This window comes from Atta cephalotes (genome assembly GCF_000143395.1).
Source record: "Atta cephalotes unplaced genomic scaffold scaffold00068, whole genome shotgun sequence".
NCBI classification, from domain to species: Eukaryota; Metazoa; Arthropoda; class Insecta; order Hymenoptera; family Formicidae; genus Atta; species Atta cephalotes.
The window spans coordinates 533,443-555,751 of NW_012130132.1; the positions used below are offsets into that span (position 1 = coordinate 533,443).

Below are 22,309 nucleotides of genomic sequence, written 5' to 3' on the forward strand. Positions count from 1 at the left end.
CTTACTTACTTACTTACTTACTTACTTAACTTACTTACTTACTTACTTACTTACTTACTTACTTACTTACTTACTTACTTACTACTCTACTATCTCTACTCTCTCTCTCTCTCTCTCTCTCTCTCTCTCTCTCTCTCTCTCTCTCTCTCTCTCTCTCTCTCTCTCTCTTTCTCTCAATAATGTACTTTTTCTCTTTTAATAATATATTTTCATTTACACTGCTTTTTACTGTTGACATAAATAGAGCCTGCATATAGACTTTCTCTCTACCCATATCAATAATTCAATTTGATACAAAATAATTCACTGCGCATAACAAGAAAGGCATTTCAATGGCAATCACGTGTAGGTCATAAGCGCAACTCTGCATGGACACTCGCTTTTCTGATTTCCACTCGGTCTCTCCACTTCCGTCTCTTTTCAGAATACGCTTTTTGCAACGTGCGGTAGCGCATAACGAAGGACGCGGTCCAGCGAACGCAAAGCAAAAAAGGGGAAGAAGCGGAACGCGGAGAACGCGCGAAAGAAACGCCGGGATAATTAGAATTCAGTTCGCTTGCGAATTTCATGCCGGGCTCCTTTTCTGTCTGACATTCTCCGCGGAAGTTTCCGACTAATAGGAAAAAAGAAAATGCAGATCGATGTCGACGACGAAGAGGAAGGCGGATAGATTGAGAAAAAAATGGAATGGGATGCAAGACGGACTGAGATGAAAGGAATGAGAGAATGGTCCGTATAATTGGTGCTCGCTATGAAAAGCTGCCGAAAACAAAGGCGACCGAGAGAGAACTACCGGCCGCGAAACTCCCGATGAAGTTGGGATTTCATTTGCAAATCAAAATTCATGTCGTCAGGTGTGCAGGCGGGAAGAATTCGACGAGACGCTTTTAATACTCTTCCCTAGACGAACGGAGATATCTGCCTTTCATTATTTTACTTTATTCTACATCCCATACATCTCACTGGTTTCCAACTTAGTTATCTCTTTTTAAGTCAAATCAACTACGTTGACCTAAAAAGCTGACTTTGTAATCTCAAAGAAACATGCATACGCATGTGAATATATTCTATTTTATATGCTCTATTTTTTATCATTGATATCAATATGTAATACTTAATTTAAAAAAATGTTTTAACCTATTATTTACAGAAAAATTAATTTAAAGCCGTCAATTAAAAGATATTAATGCCCTTAATGGAATTTTAAAATTGGATTTATTGCCGAAAATACTTTAAAAGTTCAATAATTCTGAAAAGTATATATAATAATAGTATTTATTTTAGATAAGTTCTAAATATACTTTGAGATACTTAATATTATTATTAATATATTACACTGTCAATAGTAATTAATGCTGCAGGTATGTGCAAGTAATGGCATCATTCATTCAATCTCTCAACTACTAATTCGATTATCTACACCTTTAAGAAATGCAAGTGCCGATATTATAATACATAACGTTCTATTATCAAGTTTTACATTTATGTGCGACTATAAAAAATTTTTATTTTAAAAATATTTTCTATATTTTGTATTATAAATGGATATGTGTATTTTGCATTTACTTAATAAAGTTCTTTAGAAAATTAAACTATTTCCTTTGATTCCTTTGATTGTCTATTTGCGTACTCTTCTTTTTCTATTCGTACGATTTTTGTGAGTTCTTTTTTGCGAATTTGTATTCCCAATCAAACGTCTTTTCAAATGGAAGCGCAAACTCGAAAACTTTCGTCGCCTCTTCGGGGAAATTTAATGAGCAGCTATTATTACTCGCGCGCATAGAGTGGCTTTAATCGAATTACGAAGCGGTTCAATAAGGCGCGCTTCGTTCAAGACGCGCGAGTTGTTCGCGCGTTTATCGTATGACTTCTAAAATGAGAGTTCGAGAAGGAATGCCATTTTATCTGTTAGACTGCGGCAATAACGCCTAAGTGCAACGCTTAAGAGATTTGCAAGAAAATACTTTGAAATCTAAAATAGAAATTAACTAATAAATTTTCAGAAACTTAGGAAAAGAAACGAGACAGTAAGAAACAACATTAGAAAATAAAAATTAATAAAAATATCGATACAATTAAATGTAATATAAACATTACAAATTTTTTATATGTTAAAATAAGAAAGAGATTCCTTAATTCTGTTAAGTTTATGACAAAGATTAGGTAGTGATCAGTTTAAAAATTATTCTAAAGTTGATTTTTGCGCGCCTGAAACTTTATACTTTACTCGAAGAAAAAAGTTAACTAACTCTTTTAAGACAGTTCAATCCTATTTCAGCTTTCTCAGTGACTAATCAGTGAAGAGGAAATCGATTTCTCACATTTAAAATAAACTTTCAATTTTATTTCGACCAAGACAGTATATACAGAAATAAAATAAATTTTTGCAAGAATAAAGGATTTTATATGATAAAATTTTCATGTCAAATAAAATGTTTATTGTTTGTTCGCAACCTTTCAACTTTCAGCGTAGATTTTTTTATTGTTTCGAACTGTAAAAATCTAAAAAAAATTCTTATGAAAACTTTAACACAGATGTTGGATTGTATTTTATTTATTTTTACGGATTTAAATTCATCTACCAGAATTTATAAAAAAACTGATTATATCTTTAAAAGTCCAACATTATCAGCGGAGGAGTAAATTTGTTTGATCTGATTATGAATTTTTGCGATAGATCTGATTATGAATTTTCCCGATAGATTTTAAACGATATATGAGTACATTCTGATTTATTTCAAATTACATAGATGCGGTTTTCATGAGCAAAATTAAGAACTTCACAAAAATAAGAGAATTTAAAATATTTTTTATATTTCTGTATATGTGATAATAATCAATATGAAATAAATAGTTCTATACTGATGACAAATTGAACATAATATATCGAAATTATTTCGACTTCAATGTTAATCTTAAAATGGGTCGAAATAGCGAAATAGCGAAAGGAGGTAAAGAAGAAAGTTAAATTGGTGGAATTAAAGTGTGTAGGTGCGGTAGGAAAAGTCAACTCGTTAAGCGGCTCGTTCGTAGGTAAAAGTCGGTTGTTTCGAAAACGACTGAACATTAGAGGAGTCGCACGTCCATAATAGGTTCGTACGCGCCGATCTCGCGAATCGCCGGCTTAAGTGAAATTTCGTCGAGATCCGCAATGTACGATTCTAAGTAATATTATTGCCACAATTTGGCAAAGTCGTTGTGAACTCATATCATTAGAGTCTCGTTAGAATGAGAAGGGCATGACAAAACAAAGGAGAGAAGAACCGTTCTTCGCAGTCTATTCTCACTCCAGTTTTAGCGAAAGCCTGTAAACGAGACGACGATGTACGGTCCTTATGGCTCGGAAAATACAGGGAAATGTACGAGGCGTGCAGTGGAATAACACTTGCTAGGAGTCTCTGGGTAAACTAATTAATTCCGGTGGCGAAGAATCCAAGCTCGGGGTGGAACAAATCACTAAAGTAATTCTCTACTATTCGCAAGCAAGAAGATACGTGTGTATATTAACCATTTCATGTATGCCTTTCAATTACTGTAAAATACATATTTTGTACCAATCATAGATTTTTTAAAATCAATTTACATTATATATTTAATATTTTTTATTTTTTTATCTTAATTAAGTGAAAATAAGAATTTTTTATTACATAAAAATTTATTCGATAACATTAGAAAAAGGAAGATAGTTATTTTTTAAATTTAATTTTCAATTATTAAAAGACTTTCCGCGCACGATTTATATTCAAAATGGAACTTTGAAATTGTTTAATTTTTTTGAACGAAATCATTGTCAAATGGGAAGACTTCATATCGCAATATTGAGGGAACAGTTCGTGTCGGAAGAGAGAGAAGAATTATTAGCTCCCCACGGATTGAGTTATCAAGGTACAAGGAGTAACATTTCTGAAGTTCACTCGTCTCCGGAGTGAGCTAAACCCTTCTTCTGTAGCGCTGCTAGCGAGAGAGTACTTTCCGAGAGTCGTTACGCCGTTTGCGACTCCGCGGATTCTCTCGTTTTGTCGCTAAAATCTGCTCGGAGCTCGCTCGGCTTCGTTACGAAAGTACTTTGTATCGTGAGCTCGTCGAGAACATCCGTCCCGCGAATTGATAGCGTCCGTAAAATGTACGGGTCTGACCTGGTCTGATAAAGGACATTCAGACCGATAGTCAAATTGTGAACTACGCTTTGTTTCCAACTTCATTTTCAGACGCTTTTCTCTTGAAAATGATAAAAACTAGGAAGAGATCTCCTAGTAAATTTAATTCTTCTCATTTGTGAAGAATTAAATTTACTAGAAAAAAATCTTCTCGTTTGTGCAATTTTCAAATTTAAATAAGTCGATAGCTAAAAATTAAGATTTTGTTAAATCCCACTTAAAATTAATTATAAAATGTAATTCGTCGCTATTTACAATGTGTTATTTCAATAATATTCATTTTCATTTCAATTTAGCTAGAATCTTTCCTATTAAATAATTCCAATTAATCAATGAATGATAATTAGTGATTCAATTTCAATTAAAATTTCAGAAAAATGAAAAATTAATTTTTGGCTTGTCAAAAACCATTGAATATTGTACGCATTAGTATACCGTTTCTTCTCACTCACCTCAGAGAAAAAATGTGGCAATTATCATAATTTAAAATCATTTTTCAACTATATATCCTTTTTTGTGGAAATATAAATATCATTGTTACTAAAATTGTAGCAGTAATAATACAAAAATGGAGAATAATTATAATTATTTTACTATGAAATTAATCACAAATACTAAATACTTTTTTTTAAATATTCCTTTATTCATAATTATTCATAATTCTCTATAATAATTCTTTATAATATATATAAATATCATCGTCACGGTTGACCTAAACGAGAAAAGCAACGACTATACGCGGATTCAACCTTAATTAGGAATTTCTTTTAACGTCTGCCTCGTTAGGTCGTTACTACTAGTAGATACGTAATCGTCTGACTATCAAGGAGCGCATCTACTACTTTCGTTAATGCTCGCAGTTATAAAAGACTAATGAGTCTCGCGCGCGCGAAGTTTGCGCTCGCGGAGGCGGCTTCATTAATTTTCTTACTAATTAACGAAGGACGCCGATCAAGGGAGGCGCGACGAAAGGGATTTTTGCCGAATGGAATTTCTGTGTTGGCGGAATACCTCCCCGATGGGAGAAGGCCGAAGATTCCTCGGCTTGTTACCTAACTTGATTATTCTTCTCGAACTCGTGTAAGCTACGTTCTGTTCGGAATCAAATGCCTCTGCAGAATGAGTCATTAAAAGTTGAACAAGTTCGCGAAACGATCGTCTCGCCTCTATTCCTATTGCGAAGTGTCGATTTGCAACCTCGTTGTAAAATAAAGTGCACAACGATCTAAAACTATCATAATAAATAAAACATATTAACGGCAATATTGTTGCGAGTGATAATATTATTTTCTTGCCATAGCATTTTTTCTTTTGACATTAATGCATTGATTTATCAATATTAATTTTTTTTTAGTTCAACTGTTTCAATTATACTGATTTATTCAGAGCTTTATTGTGTTATTATTTATTTGTCATTTATTTTACGAATTCATTTATATTCTACATCTATTGCAAATTCAAAACATTAAATTCGCGTAAATGGTTTCATTGAATCTTTTATAATTCTTCTCAAATATATCAAATATAATTTTAAACATTCTGGAATTAAATAAAAAATAAATCATAACGACGTAAAAGATAAAACATAAAATATAACTTTAAAAATTTAAATAATTTAATTATACCTACATGATTTCAAATAAAAAGAACTGAGTGAACTTTAGCTTAGAAATCATATATCTGTCACTACATTTTATGTGCATTTTTATGCATTATTCCATCGATTCTACGATGACTGAAAGAATCAGCAGTAACACTATGAGGTTCTGCTGATTCTGCAAGAAAATACATCACAAGATAAACGGCGACACGAGGACAGGAAAGACTGCATTGCTAAAAATAATAAAAATTCATAGTGGTGTGTGTATGTGTGCCGTTTTGAGATATTATATGGAAAAATATACAATATTTTCTCTCAACGCGGTGAATTCTGTTAAGAACTCAGTATTCTTCTTTCTTTCGAGCCACGTACATTGTCCATCCTTTATTTGAAAGCAACACAAAATTGTGTAAATCGAATCCGATGTCTCTCTCGTAAGTAAAAATTGAACCGATATTAAATAAACGATATAAACAAAAAACTGATACTCTAATTGAGAAGAAATAAACACGCATATATAAGTCATATAATAATTAATATCATTTGTAAATTAGCAATCATTAAGAAATTGACATTGAATAGTGTGGTTATCCCATACAAATTCCATTTCTACAAATAAGTTTTTAAGTGCTCGTTACGAATTTGATTTGTTTCTCGGGTTATTTTTTTCCTGTTAGCACAAGTTCTATACGAGCGTATCGTATTCTATTCCAATTTCGCCATTTCCATTACACGGAGCTATCGAATAATTATTAACGACGATGTTCCACCCGCGTAGCGTTCACATACATACGACGAACTTCACTTCGGGACACGGCGCGGTGCGGCGGTCCCGGTGGTAGCATGAAAAATTAATGGGATACATTGCGCGATTCCGAATGCAATCCACTTCCGACCACTCGAATGCTGTCGAGTATTCGTCGACTTCACATTGTCGCGGAAATCGTTTTCACAAGCCGATCGACTTTCAACCGATCCTCCGATGATTCGTTAGACTTTCATGTGATCGTACAGGAATTGAGGTTCATGTAGATGCGATTATGTAGACAGCGACTCCTTGTGCGCTTCCAATTAGCAAGAAATCGAGACGTTGCGAAGTTGCGAAATGAATTTTTAACACGTAATCTCCTTAAAAAAAAAAAAGAAAAGAAAAAACGAAGAACTCGCCCGAGCACTATGTCGGTTGAAATCGTTTCAGAAGTGCGGCGAAGTTCGATATTTACATTCGATTACGTCGCCGATTTCGTAAGATAGCATTTAATGATTTCTTGATGTCGTATATATTTTATGCCGTGAGGTTTATCACGCTTCTATTAGAAAAGAATTACAATTTCGAAAATAAATGTTATTAATATTACTTATTATATATTATTTAATATTATTACATAAAATATATATATACATACATACAAAATTTCTATATATAATATATATATATATATATAATTTTTAGTAATAATTTTGATAATATTGGAAAAGATAATAGAATTGAAAATGAGATATATGATTTTTAATTATAAGCTATGAAGTCCGTTCAATTCCGTTAGTATTCTCATTAAAATCGTGTATAATTGGATTATTTAAAATCAATTTTTAAAAATTATTTCATATTCTATCTTTTATTTCTTTATATAATTTGTTCTTATAATTCTAGAACGCTTGAAATAATGACCAATCGATAACAATCCACTTGTTACAGAATTTCAATATTTAAAATGTATGACATTACTAATAATCCTCATTAACGTTCTTTGAACAATTATCGATGGCTTCGAATAAAGAAAAAAAAACAGAATGTCTCATAAGAAATATATTTTTAGTTATGGAAGGTAAAAGCAAAAGCCTTATCAGCGTTAAAAAACGAAAATGTTTGAAATATTCAAATATTCCACAATCGATAGTGCACGATTCTGGTTTACACTCGAACATTTTACATCACACGAAAGTAGCCTCTAAGGCAATTTATGGCAAGCCTTCTTCCTCGGATTCCCTCGTATTCTCCAGCTCGAAGCTGGCAGCTTCCGGCGATTTAATTTAAACTTGTTTGTTTGGTGCGTAAGTTTCTTGTCGGATGAATCTCGGCTGTGCCGATGAGCCACCATGCTGCTTATACAATTATGAATATTAATTTTCCATCCTCGCGCAACTACCATCAGGATGACGCGGAAGAAGGATATATTAGATAAAATCTAAAAATATGTATTATACGGAAATATAAAGCAACTATCCTTGATCGTGAAAAGAAGAGAAAAAGAGAGAGCAGATAATCGATTACAACATGACAATTAAGAATTGTTGCATTATATTCGTGAACAATTCATTATATTTCACTTGTCAAGCTAATAGATATTTATTATATATCTTATTATATATACAAAAATGATTTTGCTAAAATATAAAAAAAAATTTAATTAGATACAAATTTGAAAATAATTGTAGGATGCTCATATTGTAAAATATAAAAACTTTTTCTCATCATGTCTTGAGTTTCCTATACAAATATTTTTATGCTTTAACAAAATTATTTTCAAATCAGCAAATTTGTAGATATTTCACCAAAATCGATCTTTCCGTATAGATTAATTTAAAACTTCGCTTACTGAAATATTAAACAATTTTTTAATTATTTCACAAAGTCTCAATTTAAACTTTGACATAAAAAAAATCGTTTCAAAATTGAATGAAGACAAATAATTTATAGAGCATTGAATATGCGAAGAACGTATCATCAAATTATTTCGGTATATGCACACAAGATGAGCAATAATTCAGTCTGAGCGTAGATCGGTAGTTTTAAATTTTCAGAAACGAGTGTGATATCACACGTGAATGGCTGCAATCTGTTTGTGCCTGAACCGCCGTTCATTTTCAATCGTCAAATCCGACAGGAATTATTTCGCGCCGATCAATTAAAATGACCCTCCGGTTGTCCTTTGACGAACTGTTGATGGTCAATTAGTCGATGAGAAAATTGAAGGATTTTTCATTTTGCGTCGTCCGGTTTAAAAAAAAATCTATTTTTGCGAAACGCGGTAGAGTCCAGGTGAAATCTGATAAGCCAGGTACACGCTATCAGATACTCGTGTACGTTCGCTGCATTGCCGAATGGAAACATAACACTCGAATCGTATTTTTCCAATAACCGGGTTAGATCTTTTTTTACAATATTCTTAATTTTCAAATCGGAAAATATCTTAGTAATGTCTACTAAAGAATACTATTTAAAAATGTGCATAATATTCGACATATTCAAATTACAAAAAATTTGGAAAAATAAATATTAATAAATAAAATAATATTAATATCTTTTTCGAAAAATAATATTTTAATAATATTGTTAGCACAAAGCTCGACGCTAAAAACGCGTAAATATAAGAGCATAAAGCATAAAAGTTTGATAGCAATTTCACCACATCTACCCTCAAGTCATCGGCACGAATAGCTTTCGCATGTAATTATAGCGACGTATTACAATCTCGCAGGCAAAAGGACTTTTCATTATGATTCCTCTATGTTCCTCGAAATAATTGCAAACGAATTGTTCGCCCCGGGTCGATCTTGCGGCCAAAGAAAATCGCTCGAATCGCAATTTTCCTCAGTCACCACCGTTGTTTCTGGGTTAAAGGAAAATAAAGGAAGCGCGGAGGAATACATATATTTCCTTCCTACCTCTGTTTGTCATGGAGATTAATCGAACGCTGTCGCGACCGCGGCATGTTACCCGGCGCCATGCGATTCGTCGCGTTTCAGAGTGATTCCGGAAGTGGCGTTATTAATGACATCGTGGGGTTGATTGCTTTTCGACGGCAGGGTACGAAACCCCAGCGCTGTTAATCCCCTCGTCCCCATCTTCTCGTTGAAATTCTCACTGTCGCCCTCCTATCCCTTGTAATCGATGAAAAATGTTTCAATTTCGTTTCGTCGAGAGTCCGCTTTCATTTTCGAGTCGAGTAAAAAAAAAAAGATCACAGCCAGACAAATCGGATCACGCGCCGGTTAAATATTCGTTCTGCCCTCTTTCGCAGCGAGAAAATATTGATACTGATACATACATAGAACGGAGAAGGAAGGTGGAGGGAAACAGGAATCGAAAGTATCGCGCAGCGTCGAAATTGACAGTCTTTTGCATATTCATAACGCGGATAACTTGTTCCGCGGCTATTCCGAAAATTCGAGACATTCCCCGAGAAAATATTCGATACCCTTTTTTTTTTTTACGTAATAGTCGAGCATGCGAGTAATTCGCAGTCGTTATTTTACAGGCGAATAAAGAACCTTTACGCATGAAAACCACAGTTTCCTTTTGTGTAAACTGCGTTCGAACGAAGCTTTGATGCGCTATAGAAATTCGAGCTATTTTTATGGAGAGACAGGATGGAGAGAGAGCTCGTTGTCGCTATGGACACAGTCAATTAAAAATATTTATTTTTATCGTAACTAATTATTTCCTTCACGTTTATCTTTCTCATTTTCTCGTTCTCGCAAATAAAGAAGCAACGCTTGCAGCCTGATTAGGCTGTGTATCTCGTAAAAAAAATTCATTCCAGAGAAGAGCAAAGGTCGACGCGGTATCATGCTGCGTCGCGTGCAATTAACGTTAATTGGAATGAGCGCACTCACTGTTAAGCTCTATGACAACGGTGGTGGTGGGTGGCGACGCTAATTGAGTGTTATTCGCTCGGCAGGACAGCTTGGCGTGATGATGCCTCCTCGTGAGAGCTTTCACAGTCACGTTGCTGATGGTTACGACGTTGGTCTCGCCGCCTGGCCCTTGCGTTTCTCGAACCTCGGTAGATGCATGGATGATTTGAGATTCCAAATACCACGAGACTTGTGGTCTAGGTTTACCTGCGCAGATAAAATGAAACTATAGTTAGAAGAGCATAAGCGGAACAATGTGTGGTGTTGTGTTAAAATTGCAGATTATCTGAGATTTAATTATCCAAAATGTAGCAACGAGATTACAGTGAACGTAATCGGCAAAATGTATGGAACATATTATATGAAGAATTAAAATAAAGATGTCCTGAGTAATTAAAAATAATAGTTACAAGTAATAATTGTAAATAAAACCACATTGTTAAATTCACTGATTAAATGTCAAATTATATTTAATTTGAGTTATTTTTAATCAGTTTTAGATCACCATTGTTCCTATTCTATATGCCGTTAATTTAACTAAAATAATAAAATTAAACAATTTAACTCCAAAAATATATTGGAAAGTTCCGGAAAGTATATCCGGAAAGTTTGTGCCGATTTTGAAGGAAAATTGAAACGCAGATTTAAATTTTAGTATACATTTATTAAATTATATAGATTAGTCGGCACGAACTTTCCGGACAACCTAATATTAAACTAAATTTATTAATGTATGCATTTAATAACAAATACATTTAATATCAATGCTATTTACTTTGAAACTAAGCAATTCAATTATAGAGATGAATTAATTAACCCATGATTGATTTATATGTTTCACATGCTAATCACATATTCTAAATTAAATGTTCTAAATTTTGACACAATTGAAAATTACGAATAAAATATTATTTAATTTAAGAAATTAATTCAAAGATCATTTAACACACAATGTAGTAGTAAAATAATAAATAAAATTAATAAATAAAATAAAATTTTAATAAATACAATTCTTAAAGTTTAAATAAAAAATATCCTATAAAAATATTCTAAAAAATGTAATCTATTCCTAATAATTTAATTTCTATGATTTCTAAACATAATCTCTATACATATAAATATCTGATATTGCTAAAATGCATATATAATTATTCAATCTCACTCCAAAATAATTCTTTTAATCGTACACATTAAGAACATCTAATAGAGAGAGAAAGTTAAATATTTCCTCTATTTTCATTATATAATTAGCTGCTAAAGATAAGTTTATGAGTTTGTTCAAAAGCCTTTCAAGATTTGTTAAAGTTCCTTATCAAACTTCAATTAGCACAGCTCGATATTCGACAAGCTCGTTATATTACAACTGTAACAGTCGATTCGAAACTGAAAAAAATTCAGATCATATCGATACTGGCAGGACGACGTCTGTCATTATTTCTCTGCCAATAAGCGAGTCGATAGTGGGGATAATTCGAGTGACACGTCCCAAGAGCCGCGACGTGAATGTCGCCGTCAATCACAACGACGGACGGGTCTCATTCGGCAAAACAACGGTACAGAGGTACTTCACGTCTCGCATTCTCGAGAGACCGCTACCTGTGGCTCACCGCCACCGACTGTTACGACTAATTATGACGAAAGTGCGCGCTGAGGTAAATACGCGCTCGTGGAAACGTATCGAAGGCGCCGCACGTCACTACTGGTTTACTACTGGCTAATTAGCAAGGTACACTTATCGTCTTGGGATGTAAGGAAACTAGTAAACTATCAGACAGAGACATAGAGAATTGTCTGCCAAGAGAGAATACTTGCGAATGGCAATGGTAAACCTGAATCGACAATATATCTATAATCAATTCCGACCGAATAAAACCATCTGGAAACCATCTGGAACTGATTATATTATATTTGATACAATTTTAAGAATATTCCAGATAAATTTTGTAATTTTAATATAAAATCGTGCACGTAAAATATTAATTTTATAAAAGTATAAAATATTTTAATAAAATGTTTTTTTAACAGTTTTTCTTACCAATAAAAAAATATTCTAAATTATTCTATTACTATTATAATAAAAAAAAATTTATATATAAAATTTCCAACAAAAACTTTTTATATATATAGTTACAAATGTTATCTTTTTTTAAATTTTATATAAAGATTTTTAAGTTTATATATTGTACATTATATTTTTTAAAAGAGACTAATATTTAAAATTTAAAGAAATACAATAAATATAAAGCTGCAAAATTTTAGAATTTTAATATTAAATAATGTTCTTAATATCGAAGATCGCCTTGTAGCAAATAGTACTATTGCCCAAGCAAACAAGGCTATGTACTATTGAGAGCTTCGGTATAACAGACATACCCGTTGCCTAATCAACAGTTATTCTAGATGAACCATCTATCTATCTAGTTCACAGACAGACTGCCTATCCTAGCTGTCTACATGATTGGATATCTATCCAATCAAAGAGACGTCCGTACATCACGTACACATCTTGTCGAAAGCCATGATCATTGATATTGATAGTTAGAACGTAATAATTAGGAATGGCTATTTGCTCTCAGTTAGAGTTCTACATTAATTATCCAAAGATTGAAATTTGCGCAATCAATGTCCAGTATATATAATATAATGTCAAAAAATTTATTATGTGTTTAAAATTTTATTGATTTTCCAAGATCTTACATTTTGAGACGAAATCTCTTCAACTTGCATATTTATTTTTCAGTTACAAGTTATTTGAACAAAGATAAACGGCAAATGTTTGCGATTGAATTTCCTCGTTTTAGCTATCAAAACTATAGCTACGGCAGATGACAGTTTTTATTTTTATATTCAATTTTGAAAAAATTCTCTATTTTACAAGAAGTTTAATTTGAAATTTTATTTAATACGTCATCACATGCTGTTGTTTTAATAACACAAGTATTTGTTTCGTTAATATTGGTATCGAAATAACACGATTATTCCCAATTAGATCTAATGTTGTTAATACAATATAATGCCTTTCCATGTATAACAAATTATCAATGCGTGTAAAAACGATCCATAAAATTAAAAAAATAATAGTTGTTCTAAACCAAAACACTTGCATAAAATTGTGTCACATCAAGAATTTGAATTGTATGTGACGCAGAACTGCTGATGCAGTTTATTCTACGTTTACCTGCAGCATTGGAACAACTGTAAATGTTTGTCCTCTCACTGTTCTTAATGCGCGGATGACACGGATTTGCGTATTTTGCGAGACAGCTTTACGATAACATAGAATAGTTGAAGCTTAAAATAATTTATCAAATACAGAGTACAAATGAGCATAACAAACGAATGCCGGAAGTGCAGAAAGAAACAAACAGGTAATCCTACATGCGCGTTATGGCGGAATATGTATTATCTACAATCGCGTTAATTTCCCGGGCACAATGCACTGAAATCGCATTAATTTCCACAGAGTACGCGTTTATTAAACAATAACCAGGAAATGAACAGACTCCCCGTCGTCGAAGCTACTCTGCGCGTTCAGGAAATGCGTCTATTGCGAGCTGAATGACCCGAGGAAAGCTTTTAATTAATACGTACAATAATAAGCAGTGCATATGTATCGAGATGTCAATACAAAAGTGATCATTTCAAAAGATATTTCTCAATGCGTCAATTCATAATTTTTTTTATAGATTTCTTTTTTATATATTACATTTTCATTGTTTTGTTTTATAAATTTTATAAATTATAATCTGTTTTTTTATGAATTTCATTTTATTTTTACATAAATAATTAAATGTATAACTTTTATATGAATTATATGAATTCACTAATTTTGTAAAATATTAAATAGAAAATTCAAAATAAAAATTAAAAATTCACCGGAAAAATCTTTTGAAATGATGGAGAAATTTCGATTTTAAAAGTACTGCTCGACGAGTTTCGCAAAGAAATTGTCATCGTAACTCATATTCGAGAATAATATCGTACGTTTTCGCGACTTCCTTCCTGTCGCGACGGCACTTCCGCATTATCTCGCCGCGAGACCTTGTCTTAAAAAGAGGACGATAATAAGCGCGTTCATTAAATCCTACACCATAATTAATTCCGCCATCGAGACCACCGCTTCTATTGTTCCCTGTGGAATAATTTCCTGTCGCCCCACGGGATACAAATATATTCCGTCGGTGGTACTTCGGAGGGCTTTTGCCCATCCGTTTCCTTGCGTTTGCCAGTGAACTCGCTTTAGAACGAATCTCTCACAGACATAATATATGAAACATAGCGTGTAGTGAGTGATCATAAGTTCTCTCTCGAGAAAGAATATCAAACATCAATAACTTAATGAATAAGTTAATGAAAACTGAGATCTCCTTGCGAATAAAACTTTTCGCAGATGAAGCTGAATGAATTTTTTTTATTTCTAATGATCGCTAGATATTTATTATTTTTACTTTTGTTTCAATATTTTCATTATAGAATGCATATATTTATGAGTACTCTTTTTATTTAACTGTTTTAAAATTACATTTATGCCAAATAATAAAGTGGCGCAGATTATTACGGTTATTACGACTTCTGTGCTGGATCGCGCACCCAGAAAACCTCGTATTAAAAGTCGTCGCGAACTAAACTCATTATCGTGCCGTACCTTGTCGCGGCACTGTCGCAACGTATTTTTATGACGTTACGGCGTTTTAAATACTGTAACACCGCGTAAACCGCTGTAACAGCATCTCCAGGATCGCTTTCGCTTGTTCTCGTTAAGAAACGTAAAACAACGGTTCCGAGTATATTTGTGCAGATACTTTCGCGGCGCGAATATCTGTTTCCCGGGCGTTGCCTCATCGTTTTACGAGTTTCAACCCCAATAACTTTTCCGCTGAACAACTCGCGCGATACCGTGAATATCGCGATGAAACAAATGGAAGCAATAATCACACAAAAGTTATGAGAATAAATGCGCATTATTGTGAATTGTATCATCGTTATTACGTGGGAAAAGGTGTATCAAATTAAAACCAATCAAATTAAAACGGATAAAAAAGTAATCCTGTAATAAATTACGAATAAATTTAAATTTACACAATACGGAGAAAAATGATGAATCATTTTTTACCTCACAAGGCTAGTAAAAATATTGTAGTTGTTTTTGTCGAACTTACTGACAAATTTTACTTGATTGAAAAAAAATCGGAATTGTAAAATAAAAAATACATTCATACGAATAGATTTAGACTATAATTACAATAATTATAGTAAATCTATTCAAATAATTATTACCTTACAGCTAATTCATACTACTTCTCAAAACTGTAAGCACAAACAACTTTGATTTGTTTTATAAAATGTAAAAAATATTTTACGACATAGGGCTATACGATGATCGCTCATTTATCAGAAAAAAAAAAAAAAAAAAAATAAATAAATTTTGTATAAATGGCGCCTATCTCAACAACATGGACCCGTCAATTTCATATAATTTATTAGAATTCTAGCGCATATTACGTTACATTTTTCTCCGATATTAGACTATGTCATTCAAAATACCAATTGAACTAAGTGACATATCGCAAATATAGGATGCAATCGAGTATCCATTCATCCAAGAGACGAACTTTCAAGTTCAACGAACTTCCTTGTTCGACAAATCAACGTTTTTTTTCTCCATTATTAGCATGTGTAAAGCTTGCACGCCTTTCGCGGTCGTGTAAAGGCAAGGGCATAATCGGGATGCGCGAGACGTGCCCGTGAAATACATGGAAGGGAATAAAAACATCGTTTCACCGCGAGATGAGAAGTGAGGGATGGACAGAAAAACGTTGCGTTACGGCTGCTGGGTCGTGTTAAAACAAACATTTCGCTCCGTGACGCTGTAAAATTACGTTCGATGCAACGCCCGGCACCGACAATGCAGGCAGCCGGACAGTGGCCATGGCACGTTGAAAACACACCGGTGGAAATACACCGTGTATTGTGTGGTAACAATACGCGGCAGAATGAGCGGCCAGCGCGTCGTGGTGTTTCACCAGCGCTTTTCGAAGAATATACCTGCAAAGCCAGTTTTAAACGTGAGGCCTTTACCCTACAGCGAAATACGAGCAGAGTGGGGTCAATTATTTCCAATGGTCGCGTTGAATCAACGACGATCGCGGGCGAGCACAAGAGCTCGTGATTGGGGAAGAAACTCAAGGGTGGAACTTCACGTGACGATACGCGACGAGGTTTTTTTTTTATTTTACATAGCGCGAGAATGAAAGAATCAGTATTTTTACATTGAAAGCATTTCCGTGGAGCTTTTATTTACTTAAGGCGATTGCGACTGATTGTTTTTGCAAATTGAGTTTTAAAACAACCCGTTGCAGCTCGCGTGGAAGATTTGCAAATGAAAATTTCCCTCAAGGGAGAATAGTAAAAATCTATGTGAGTCATGTAATTTACATTTGGAAAGTCAAACAGCTCTTAAATCCGATGAGAATTTGGTAACAATCAATCAGGAAGTTAAATTTCAGTTTTATTAACATTACTAATATTTGCCAATGGAGTTAGTCAAATTATGGGGGAGAAAATGTGTTGTAATACACTTGAAAGAAAAAAATAGTTGCAATTATCATAATCTGATTATGATTTACAATTATTCTCAATGCCGGTTAATATATTTTTTTTAATAAACTATTTATTATAAAATAATTATTATTATAATACTAATAATTATAAAAATAGAACTCCTTACTTAATTATATTAATACACAATTATAATCACAAATATCAAATACATTTCTTTCAGTGTATGTGATAAAAATATATAAAATGTGAGAAAAATTAATTCATCATTAATAATGTCTACGTACTCTTTAAATTTCTTGGAGTAAAATCTTCACTTCAAAAAAGTTAAAATGCTGTCACTATTGAGAAAGAGTGAAAAATTTGCATTTTTGAATAAAAGTAGCAGCATCTTAACTCTACTAGATTGAGATTCAATTTAAAAAAAAAAAAAAAAAAAAAAAAAAAAATAACTCACTCTTTTTTTTGAAATGAGACTTTATTCTAAGAAATTTGGAGAGTAATGAAAACTTACAAGATTGGCTGCACATAAATGTGACGAAATAAATATAATATAATATAAATATAAATATAATATAAATATAATATAATGTTAGAAGATATCCATTTATGCTGATCGGACACGAAGTTTCCTTTTTAGAGAGAGCGTTTGCACAACGCAAATCTCTGAGCATCGTTGCACAGTAGTTCCTCAGGGAATACTCTGACCCAAAGTTCTGTTGATATTAGGAATTACAGTCAATGCGTTATGTAGTTTGAATTTCTGCAAGATACACTGCGCGGATTTCCTGGCCCCAACCATTTGCAAACTTCAAAGCGGAATGAAAAAAGCATTACCGCTAAGAATCGCAAATATGAAAGGTACAAATCCAACGAAGCATGAATTACCGCAAACTTTGCTACTCATAAGGACGCGCGTAAAGTAGAAAATATTAATGCTCGATTTATTTACAAAGTTTCGTCGTTTCGCATTTTTGTTTTGAGAAGAAAATAATTTCGCAAATGTAACAATAAATTATTTTGCTTCAAAACTTACTTCGATCAAGAGATAAAAAACTTGTCAAACTCGACGGTAAAGTCTATTGACTTTCTCCATGTTGATTCTCACAATATTGTATACAGCAGACGTTAATTTCACATTTAACACAGCATGATCTGCTGAAATATATATAAAATAAGAAACATTAATGTAAAAGGCTTTATAATTTTACATTCTCTCTGCGATGATAATCTCTTGACCAATTTCATAAATTAGCTCGTTTTAAAACGTGGTAAACAAGTTTCTTTGGATAAATCGGAGAATTTTCTCTTGCGTCCTATAACACTCCTTAGAGCAGGAATATCTTTTGCATAGTATGTGAGGATATCGGAGGTCTAATGACGAGACGCTACGGGTCGACGAGGTCAATTCGTAAGGGACGATACACATGCATTTTACAGTATTTTATGTCACAATAAAATAAATTAAAGCCCATCGCTATCCTCTCGTGAGTTGAGCGAGAACCTTCTAACACAGGTTCTTTCAAAATTAAACATAAAAAAAAATTTGAAAGTATAATGTAAAATGACACCTTGGCTTTTCTGTAACATTAATTAATTATTAATTTAAAACATAATTAATCGATTTGTTATTAAAATGACGTAAAATGTTCTACAGTTGGTTGAAGGATACTTTTTGTTGTCTGTATTACACAATATCCCGAAAAATTCATATAATGCGAGAATGTGCTCAACACAACATGTGCATCAACAGACAACAAAGTTTAGAATTGAAAGAGCGACAAAAATGTAGTTTCCAATGTCTAACGACATGTGTCGAACGATACATGTCACCCACTCTTTGCACTCTGGCAAAAAACGGCGTGACACCGCACGCCAACGTTTATGAAACGCACTGTACAAAGTGGGTAGAAAGTTTCGCTTTGCATATGCAGCCCAGTGTATACGGTAAACAGAAGCGTGTCATGTCGGATTTTATCCCGCTTCGACCATCCTTTCGAGCTGTCCGCCGCGTTTTGTGTCCGACTCGGATTCGCGTTGCAAACCACTCTCGCGATCTCCATAGGCGAGTTGCTTGTTGCGCGTAAAGTGCCGCATTCGGCCCAGTTGAAGTGTCGGAAACGCATTGTGCAAGACGGAAGTGCGGCTTCGCTTCGCCCGAGTCATCCGGTTGCATCGATGACAAGCACAAGGAAACAGGAGGGAAAGAGAATAGGTATTTTAGACGTGTCAATCATTAATTATCTCACCAAAAGCAGCAGATATGTCTGTAGTTATGCCAGTAACATTGTACATCAATGAAATTATTAACTACGGTTGCTTTCCTAAAAAGACATAATCAACACAAGCAGTTGTTCTATTCAGCATTCAATGAATAACAAAAATACAACGACACTTCTTCTGTGTTTCTTAAAAGAAAAACAGTCTTATACATATATTAATCCTTAGTACACACAATTGGGTTATTCGTGTTCTGTGTATTTCTTTTCTTTAGAACTTTTCCTTAATAGGAGCGCACCTGACTAAATTAATAATAATGATTTCTTTTCTTTCCTTTTTTTTAATACATAACTTTAATACATAACTTATAAATACTTTCTAAAAATGTTAAAACTGTATGTAAGAATTACTTAATCATTTTTACTTGTAAAAGTGATGAAAATTAAATCAGGTCACGAACAATCCATTATACATATACTATTAGATATCAAAAATCAATGGTTATTCAGCCTTTTTAAAAAATAACATTTTGTTATTTTAATTTCCATGTATGTCAAAACGTAAATCAATCCATTCCATTTCTGTGAGTAGTTTCAAAATAAATAACATATGCATTTAATAAATAATAAATTAAATTTGAGTAAAAAATACATTTCTTGAGTTACATTGTTTAACTCCACTGTTTAACTCCTCTATTAAATTCATAATATCAAATTATATAATTAAATTATTTTTAATCATATCTATAGGTCCACTGAATATGTCGTTAATTTAATTAAAATAATAGAATTAAATAATTTAAATAATTTAAATTTACTCAAGAAAACGTATTAAATTTCACTTAAAATTAGTTCATTATATATTTATTAAATTTATATGTTAATATAAATACATTGTTTATAATTGAAATTAATCATAGAAATGGATTGATTTACATTTTGATACACATGGAAGTTAAAAATAACAAAATATTATTTAATTCAAAAGATTGAGTTACTATTACTCCTTTGATATCCAATAGTGCATTTTGAGTAAGAACAGTTAGCGACCTACAGAAATGATTACGACTTAAATTAGATGTAATTAGACATTATGAATTATTAATAGTGTAGTAAAAAAAATTATCATGTGTGTAACTAAGAGTTAATAATATTGTCATTAATTATATTGTCATATAATATTAATAATATAGTAATTATTCAAAGAAATAGATATTCTACGTTCATATCTGCCTAAAAAAAACTTGTGAATTAAAAATGCAAGTCGAATAATATCATTAATTTTCGAAAAAATATGTTTTCATAACATTCAAAAAACGTGACGTTTCTATTCTCTCAAACACAAGCTTTACACCCAGTGTTTTTGTACCTTGTCTTCTCAGATATATTTCTCTTCGCAAACGTAACAAGCGACAATCCCCTTTTTGTAGTAGTTCCTTGTTGGCGTCTAAGGATAGTGACATTAAGGAAGATGGAAGGCGATTTACGTCAGTACAGGACATTACAAACATAGCCACCCGGCGCACTAAAATTGCCGCATTGTATCTGATACTGAAGACATTCATGTGAAATGATAACGTGCACGTTGATAGCACTCGCGCAAAATTTCATTTAATAAAATCAATACGCAGTGAGTTATTGTGATTTATATAACGTATAAATATATTCAAAAATGAATTTATAAAAGAAAGAATATAAATTGATTACCCAAAAAATTTATATCCACAAGACTGATTTCATTAGAAATAATAAAATTATATTATAGTAGCTCGAGTCATTATACAAAAAAAGAACGGTTCTGCTTCAGTATAAAAATTCAATTAGATTTAAAAATAATTTTGATAGACTACCAATAATTATGTATACATTATTTGATAGTCCAACCAAATTCCTATAAGACGCTCAAACTGATGGCTAAAATATCAAAATTTTTTACAATATTACTCATTATGTTTCAATTTTCTATATAATTACTTTAATGACCTAACAAAATTATTTTCAGATCTATATATATATTTAATTGCATTTTTATTTCAGAGAACTTATTTCTTTCATAATATAAAAAATAATTAAATTATATTATATTATAGTGATGCAAGTGTCTATGCACGGCTTTATCATACATGATTTAATGCTTAAACGGACTCTTAACTCTTTAATAAAGAGGTATAAAATTTTGTATTTTATTATTTTGAATTTATGTGTGAATACTCCAGGTCAGTCATACGTTCCAGTTTGGTTTATCCGAGAAGACATCCTTAGGGACAACTAAATAACAATTTAAAATTGCGAGTAATATTCGCCTAAGCACAAGTCTGACGGCGAAAACGGTGTCTCGAATCGTTACCCGAAAATTCGACCATGAACTGTAGGATGCGAGCAATGAGAAGCTGCACTTGAGCGAGCTACCCTAATCCCGCTTCGCATTAATAGGGTCTTTATTTCTCGCTGACGTTGCTAGCTCGATAAACCGGCTGCGCCGAACTCGTAGAGTAGCTGTGCTAAATCGTGTGCCGCGAATAAACTGCGATTACGAACCAGGTGAGCAGCTCGAAGAACTCGCCGAGCCATGGTTAAATCGATGGCGATCGTTAAAACTGAATTATATGTTCTGCGTATTAATACCGGAATTATGTATTATTTGCGTCGTTATATTTCCTTATGAAATTATTTGTTGCCATAAATGAGCATTATTATTAGATTACAATATTTCTGCTTTCACTCCTAAACGATATTATTATTATTATAATTACTATTTTTGTAACCACTTTTTTTTTACACAGAAAGAACAATTTTGCTAAAATATAATATCTAAAAATTTTAGCAGCTACAAATCTAAAAAAAAATTTGAACTGTTAAAATAATTATCGGTAGAGATTTATGAATATACAAATTTTTTGTAGCATTGGTTGAGTCCTCTACATAATTATTTTGACGATTTAACAGACTTATTTTCAGATCTTTATCTAATTAAATTTTAAGATACTTTAGCAAAATTCGTTCTTTCTGTGTTTATGTCATCAACAAATTTAGGTAAGGTTTTTAAAATAAAATCTCTGAAATAATTTGTATAAATACATAGTCAACAAATGTCGCAATCAACAAAAATTCTTGGAAATTTTTTCCAAGAATAG

The 22,309-nt window shown here is 32.5% G+C and overlaps 1 protein-coding gene across 1 annotated transcript in view; it reads right to left on the reverse strand.

The window, feature by feature from the left end:
• LOC105623959 (protein turtle-like) overlaps nt 1–22,309 on the reverse strand; it is a 247,436-nt gene that overhangs the window by 113,053 nt on the left and 112,074 nt on the right. The window contains exon 5 of the mRNA XM_012205328.1: nt 10,378–10,605. Coding sequence (XP_012060718.1) covers nt 10,378–10,605 — 228 coding nt within the window. The remainder of the gene's footprint in view (nt 1–10,377; nt 10,606–22,309) is intronic.